We start from the raw sequence: 7,703 nt of genomic DNA, 5'->3' as shown, positions 1-7,703 counted from the left end.
ATATCCTTTATAAAAAAAAAATCTGGATTTCGTTGGTTGATATTATACCAAATAGTCTAATTCCATATCCAGGCTTTCTGGCCAGTAAGGTCCCTCAGCACTTGGATGTACTAGTGGTTGGTAGTGGGATTGATGGACTGGCAATTGCTGTCCTGTTAGCTAAAGTGGGTAAAAAGGTTCTGGTTCTAGAGCAACATGACCGGGGCTAGAGGATGCTGTCACACCTTCACAGAGCGAGGCTTTGAGTTTGATGTTGATAAGAATGACTTTTGTACCTCAGCAATGGATCAATCTGATAAAACAGTATTTGTCTAAATTGGTCTCTAAATTGCATTTATTTCCTGTTCTATTTGAGCATTATTCACCCTTTCTTTAGTGTGTGTGTGTGTGGGTTTTTTTTCTCAATCTGTAGACTGAATATATGTATGCAGGCACCCCAATCAGTATTACATTGGAGAGATCTGTGGTTTTGATCATGGTATTGCTCACTTTAATGTTAAACTAAATGCCACCCTCAGACCACAGACGTCCATTAAAAACCTCTTCCTCACTGGTGAGTTTGTCTATGCAAATTCATATGGCATCCAAAAGTAGATTTATGGGTTACAAAATTGTTGTATTTGTTTTAGCTGATATAGTACCTGAGGTTTAGAATAAGGAATGTGAAGTGCTCTGGTTTATCCCCGTTATCTTTTAAATCTGGACTTTGCTTACAGGTCAGGATGTAATGTTGTGTGGCTTTGCTGGAGCGCTGACATGTGGTCCTGTTATCCTTCACCTTCACTGGATGCCACTGGTCTCGCCAAGAGAGTAAAGAATGGCAAGAACAAAGAATAAGTATCAGTAACACATAATGTTCATAATCATTCCCAGAGATATCAGATATGGCTCTGGAGAAGAACGAATGTAGGATATGTGTGATTAATAACCACTGCACTGCCTAACAATTAGGCACCACTGTATTTGTACCGAATCCTTCCTTTAACCCATTAACCTTCTTTTTGAAAGGTTTATTGTGTGAAAAGCAGAAGACATACACAGAAGACACTGTGTATTTTGGGGGTTTTGTAACTATCAGCTGAAATCTTAGTGGCACTTAGAATTGATTAATTACTGTGGATATAGGCCTGCAGGTCTGTATAAAGGGTTTACATGCATCTTTCTCAAATTAAATATTTCTGCAGTTATCTGCGTGTATTTCTGCTTTTTTAAGTTGCAGTGATATTTCAGACTGGTATAAACATGCCTATAAATGTGCTTATTAATATACAATGGATGTTTGTGCATACTGAATAAATATGTTCGTTTCAACAACAAATCACTGTGTGCTATGTATCAAGGGGGCAGTGTGGTCTCAAAATGGCAGACACTATATTTAATAAATGTCTCTTTTCTTACCTACCCTGCTGAAAAAAATAAAATAATAATGATCCTTAACCAGGTCAGATCATTACGTGTTTTATTATTATTATTATTATTATTATTATTATTATTTCATACAGTATTTGACTTATTTTTGCTTGCATTCACAGTGCATAGATGTACAAAGTCGTTTCACCTGGGAATACGTTTTCTTAAATAGTTGACATCACATGAGGGGGGATATCCAGAAAACAATCCTGGGCTGCTCATTGGTTGGTTTTGCAGATGCAAATCTCACACCCCTGGCCTACATGCGAGATTTTAATAAAATCATGGCAAACAACGCTTATTGATCCGTGTCATTGATCCATATTAGTAGGCAATCATTTTCTTGTTCAAGGTTTTAGATGACACTGACAGAAAAGGTAAGTTAATTTACTGAATTATAGTTTTATATCTTCGAAAGAGCGTATACCCATATGAACAAGTGTCACAACGTGCACGCTTACCGCGGTATTAATTCAGATAAATAGTCAAGAAACACCATTTTAATGCGAGATGAATATTTGTGTTTTGGATCAATCTCGTGTCACCGGTGATGGCTTCTGAATTTGGCTCTGAAGCTAAGTGGAAGTCAAATATATACAGGTTCCAATTACTTAATCAAGTCAGGTTCATTTGAATTTTCAAACCAATTTTAATCTCAGTAAGACCATGTGCAAACTTTTTTTTTTTTTTAAGTTTACGAACAAATCTTATGTCGACGGGATACTTCCTCAATTTTTAAATCAAAATGCTTTCAAAAATACTTATTGCATTAATGTAATTATGACGTTTATTCATTTTTTAAGACATACAGTTTAAGGTAGAGTTGAAAGCGTTTTAAAAAGCTTTGTCCGGTTTTCTAAATCTTTCTATACAGCACTCAGTGACTTTGGTCTCTTGCAGTAACACGCTCTGACAGACTGATCTGATCCAAACATGGATGACAGCTGTTGTTGGGAGAGCTCAGATTATGAAATGTTGGCAGAAATCGGCCAGGGCGCCTACGGAAAAGTGTACAAAGCCCGAGAGAGGCGCGGCCTGCAGCGCTTCATAGCGGTGAAGAGACTCCACATCCCCGAGGAGCCGGAGTCTGGCATCCCTCAGTTCGTGATTCGAGAAGTGGCTCTTCTGCGAAAACTAGAGCACTTCAACCACCCTAACATAGTCAGGTCAGTATATGGAAACGGTCAAAAATGCCACATACGCTTTGAAAAGCATAATGCATTTTCACATTTCTCGTCAGGTTGCTGAATGTATCAGCTGGATGGCAAAACGAGAAGTTTGACCTGACGCTGGTGTTTGAGTACATCGATCAGGATCTGACCACGTTTCTCAGCAAAGCATCAGAAAAAGGCCTGGCCAGGGACAAAATTAAGGTTTTAACATGGCTCATCTCATTTTGCAGCGACTTAATCTTTCATATAAATTAGTAATAGGGGAAAACCAGGGCTATTTTTACAATTTTACTATAGTCTTTTTGAAAATCAATTTCTGCATAGACATATGAGACCATGGGCCACAAACCAGTCATGCATAGCACAGGAATATGTTAAGCAATAGCCAGAAAAACATTGTGTGGGTCAAAATTGTTAATTTTTCTTTTATGCCAAAAATCATTGGGATAGTAAGTATGTTCCATGAACATATTGTGTAAATTTCCTACTGTAAATATATCAAAACTTCATTTTTGATTAGCAATATGCATTGCTAAGAACTTCATTTTGGCAACTTTAAAGGCCATTTTCTCTTTTTTATTATTATTATTATTTATTCATTTTTTGCCCCCTCGGACTCCAGATTTTCAAATAGTTGTATCTCAGCCAAATATTGTCTGATCCTAACAAACCATACATCAATGGAAATCAATTTATTGATGATCAATTTGGTCATCTTTCAGATGATCCATAAATCACAATAATAATAATAATAAAAAAAGACCCTTAATAGGAATGGTGATTTTTGTTTTATGGTTTTGTGGTCCAGGATCACATTTTATAGTCTTTGCTACAAAAAAGTCATTGTAGACTGCCACCATGATAGCCCATTAAAGAAGATAAAGATTGAATATATACACCTTTAGGGACAACATTCCCCAATGAAGCAGAATGGTATGGGATAAATTAAAGACTAGAGCATAGATTCATGTGTTTTTTTCTTTCTCTTTGTAAAGGATGTGATGCGTCAGCTGCTCAGCGGACTTGACTTCCTCCACACTAACACCGTCATTCATCGGGACCTGAAGCCAGACAATGTGCTCGTGAGCAGTCGAGGGGAGGTCAAGATTGCAGACTTCGGTTTAGCCAGAATATACACATACCATATCGCCCTCACCCCATGTGTATGGAGCTCAGATTGACGTTCACAGAAATAAGTGAGGTGGTAGTGAGCTCCTGCATGTGATGTATTTGTATTTGTTTGTGTGTAGGTGGTGACTCTGTGGTACAGGGCTCCAGAGGTCCTGCTGCAGTCCAGTTACATGTCTTCAGTGGATATCTGGAGTGCTGGGTGCATCTTTGCAGAGCTCTTTCTGTTAAGGTGAGAGCAAAACAGAGCTCAGAGAGACGTTTTATTCAATGGATATCAAGTCACAACTTGAAATACACTATCGTTCCAAAATTTGGGTTTGAAGGGAGGTGTTTTTTTTTTTTTTAATAAATGACAGTAATAACATTTATATACTGTTACAATATATTTCTATATCAAATAAAATATTTTAGTTTACACTTATATTCTTTGAAGAATCCAGAAAAATGTAGGAAGTTTCTACAAAAAAATTAAACAGCACATCTGTTTTCAACATTAATAATAATATCAATAATAATAATAATAATATGCTAATCAGCATATTAGAATGATTTCTGAAGGATCATGTGACACTACAGCCTAGATTAATGGCTGCTGAAAATTCAGCTTCATCACCACAGGAATAATTGGATTTGAAAATATTTTAATTAACATCTCACAACATTGCTGCTTTTACCGTGTTTTGATCAAATAAATGCGGCCTTGCTGAGCATAAGAGACTTCTTACAAACAACTTTGCTAAGTCTGTGATATCTTATCTTTCTCTCTCACCTTTTCTGCAGGCCTTTGTTTCGTGGATTCACAGAGATCCAGCAGCTGCAGAAGATCTTTGAGTGAGTCAAAATACTTAGCATTTCCGAATCCCAGTTAATATTATTTCAACCGACAACTACACCTTTCTGTGCTCCTTTGTGGTCTTGCATGTTTGCTCTCTCTCAGGGTCATTGGATTGCCGGGTGAGGAGGACTGGCCCATAGAAAGCCCTGTCTGCTACAGCCCTACATGGGCTGAGAAAAAGCCTACAAAACAACTATTACCGAGTCTCGCCCATGAGGAGAATGACCTGCTGTCTGTAAGTGGTATTTATTTCTATACGAGAGAGATTTTAGTGACTGGTACACAAAGTACACGTATATATAACTTTTCTCCTTTGAAACTTCTTTTTCCACACAGCAATTTCTGACTTTCAATCCAGCTCATCGTATCTCTGCCTGCAGAGCTTTGGCACATCCTTTCCTGGCAGACTGCAACCGTGAAGATGAATGACAGATGAGTGAAGAGGGTGGAGTCAGATGATCAGACAGGCTCCTCCCACCCAATCAGGGGTGCACCCAGAATTATCCTGTTAAATTTAGTTTTTTATTTTTTATAATGGAGTAAAGTGCAGCACCTTGACCTGTAGATCAAGATTTTGTCTAATGAAAATGAGGTGCAAATTTTTTTGGTGGAAATGTACAATTTTACTGGTACTGCTAAAAAGAAACAAATGCCCTCAAAAAGTCCAGCTGGTTTTGGAGCTCTTGCTCCTTAATATACCATCACCTTATTTATGTAATTACAGTGGTGAGGAGGAATGAGAATTTGTCTTTTTCACGTGTGACAACTCTCTAATAATGACATTTTGTGTATGTTGCAGCACAATTGGTTGTCTAACAGGTAAGTTTAATGTTTCCGGTTAGTTTCAGCGTGCTACCTTAGTGTTGTTTTTGAAAGTTGACTTAAAGTGATGTTTTTGTGCCTTGTTTTGTGTTTGTTTGGGCATCAATTGGAACTGTTTGCTTATTTTTAATCACATGCAGTGTTTTAAGTTCTGACCAAATTGTTTGAAGTTTTAATGTTTTCTGTTCCTGATGAATTTTCAGTAAACACAAACCAGAGCCAACAGTGCCTGTTTGTAATTAAATGGGCTGAGATTAAGTGTAGTTATGACATTATGCCCTATTTAATGAATACAATTAAATTAAATGTGTAACTGAATGCATATTTGACCATTTTTTTATACTGACACTTCAGTAATAAAATTGCAATTTCAATATTGTTTGCCTCCTTTTTTCTTGATCCGCGTAACAATTTCCATTTGATTAATCTAATGCTGTAGGTAAAGAGCTAAGACGACCACAAAGTGTCTTGCTGACCACAGTTATGGAAGTTGGCCACTGGGAGGCAGTCATGCCATGGTATTATTGCATATGATTTTTTTATACAATGTTATACAATAGCACATGACCATAAATTGATTCAGTCTCATAGAACGACATCTGCCATTCCCGAGAAATCTAATACAAAGGAGTCAGCGAGTTCAATTACTATTTTCACAGAATTTTCCATTTATTTTAAAATGAAAAGTCTAATTGTTAATGGTTAGCTGGCACTTGTTTATCCCAGCAGTAGCCTACCAGTGGTTTTGCATTTACTGTCGTGTCGCCTGAATTTCTGTTAGTTTGTTTCTTTAAAAAAGGAAACTTCCTTTAAAAAAAAAAAAAGACCAAAAGTAACTGGTTGATAAACTGAGCTGTGGCCCCTTAGAATGGAATGTTGACCTAGTCATGGGGGTATTTTTATCTCTCTCTCTCTCTCTCTCTCTCTCTCTCTCTCTCTCTCTCTCTCTCTCTCTCTCTCTCTCTCTCTCTCTCTCTCCATCTCTCTCTCTCTCTCTCCATCTCTCTCTCCATCTCTCTCTCTTGTTCTCTTTTCTCTCTCTCTCTCTCTCTCTCTCTCTCTCACACACACACACACACACACACACACACCCTAAAAGGGCCTTTCACTCGTTCTCATTGGCCATTGGGGCGGTGTGTGTGTGTGTGTGTGTGTGAAGCTGTCAGAGCTGATCCGAGCGCACAGCTGATCCACACAGACCGAGTAAGTACACTCATTCATTTCTGCCGTTACATTTATCACGAGTTTTAAGAATAACAACAGACAGACTTTTCTATAGTTTTGAAACTTAACGACAAAACGACCAGCTTTTGAGTTCATTTCATAAAGTTGCTTTGACAGTCCGTGTATTATTAACAGTTCAGTAGTGTCTTTCTCGTGTATGCTAATACACTCTAGCGCTGGATTTTGCTTGCAGACCAGACAATGTGCTTTTATTGTGTTGTGGATCTTTACTGTATAAAATGAGTGAAATGTTATATCTGCTTTACTGTCCTGCTCACTAGATATCTAGTTGCTTGAACCTATTTTCAGCGCATCAAACGCACCTATACACCTCTCAAACCCACGAACTCACTTCAAATTTCTATCTATAAATGTAGCCTACGCTACTGCAAATTCAAATGACATGAATCATTTGTCTATGCTGAGCATTATTTTCATATTGTGGTCGTCTGCATTTTCATAAAAAATTGATTAGCAGTATGATGACTGCTTCTAGTAATTAATGTAACACATACTTGAAGTTTTATAAACTGTGCACATACTGTACTGTAGTCTATGCATAATGCCGCAACGCTTTACAATACACCTTGATCAGTTGCATATTTTTTTATGATTTAGTTATTCATGTCTTTATTGTTTGTGTGTGTGTGTGTGTGTGTGTGTCAGGGTTATGACTTGCCTAGCTTGTGTGACCTGTGTGTTGTGTGAGTATAACCAAGGTCAAAAGCTATGTCATTTCTGTCACCCACTGGCATTTGTTATGTTCGTTCTGTTCCTGGTTAGCATCTTAAACATCTTTGTGTTGTACTGTTTACCACTTGTCTTAAGACTATTACTATGTCTGTCATAATGGTGTTAAATATAACCGTGACATTGCATTACCAGGTCATAGCGCAGGATGGGGGCTAGAAATGCTGGAATCCCATCATGGTTGTAGCTGTAAGTCCATGAACTTGCTCTACTCTGAATCCTTGTGATGTAACAGATCAGAATGACATGTCATAGTGTCTTGAGAGTAGTTATGCCAATATTTTGCATTCTTCAACCATTTGAAAACGATTGATTTAACAGATATGCACGCACACACACAGAGACACAACATAGACATA

At 37.6% G+C, this 7,703-nt stretch overlaps 2 protein-coding genes across 3 annotated transcripts in view; both read left to right on the top strand.

The window, feature by feature from the left end:
* Nucleotides 1–1,648: 1,648 nt before the first annotated feature.
* On the top strand, nucleotides 1,649–5,727 carry LOC132149117 (cyclin-dependent kinase 6-like). 2 transcript variants are annotated; one of them, XM_059558076.1, is made up of 8 exons: nucleotides 1,649–1,787; nucleotides 2,311–2,576; nucleotides 2,651–2,783; nucleotides 3,593–3,745; nucleotides 3,833–3,942; nucleotides 4,494–4,544; nucleotides 4,651–4,783; nucleotides 4,885–5,727. In XM_059558076.1, the coding sequence occupies exons 2-8, from the start codon at nucleotides 2,344–2,346 to the stop codon at nucleotides 4,975–4,977; spliced, it is 906 nt and encodes a 301-aa protein (XP_059414059.1). In that variant the 5' UTR covers nucleotides 1,649–1,787; nucleotides 2,311–2,343; the 3' UTR covers nucleotides 4,978–5,727. The 2 variants fall into 2 exon arrangements, with proteins under 2 accessions (XP_059414059.1, XP_059414051.1); XM_059558068.1 differs by having other exon boundaries at nucleotides 3,578–3,745.
* Nucleotides 5,728–6,463: 736 nt separating this feature from the next.
* svilc (supervillin c) overlaps nucleotides 6,464–7,703 on the top strand; it is a 34,449-nt gene continuing 33,209 nt past the window's right edge. Inside the window, exon 1 of the mRNA XM_059558045.1 lies at nucleotides 6,464–6,573. The gene's annotated coding sequence lies outside the window, so the exon portion shown is untranslated. The remainder of the gene's footprint in view (nucleotides 6,574–7,703) is intronic.

This window comes from Carassius carassius, chromosome 1 (assembly GCF_963082965.1).
Source record: "Carassius carassius chromosome 1, fCarCar2.1, whole genome shotgun sequence".
Taxonomy (NCBI): domain Eukaryota; kingdom Metazoa; phylum Chordata; class Actinopteri; order Cypriniformes; family Cyprinidae; genus Carassius; species Carassius carassius.
This window is presented reverse-complemented; position numbering and strand designations above follow the sequence as displayed.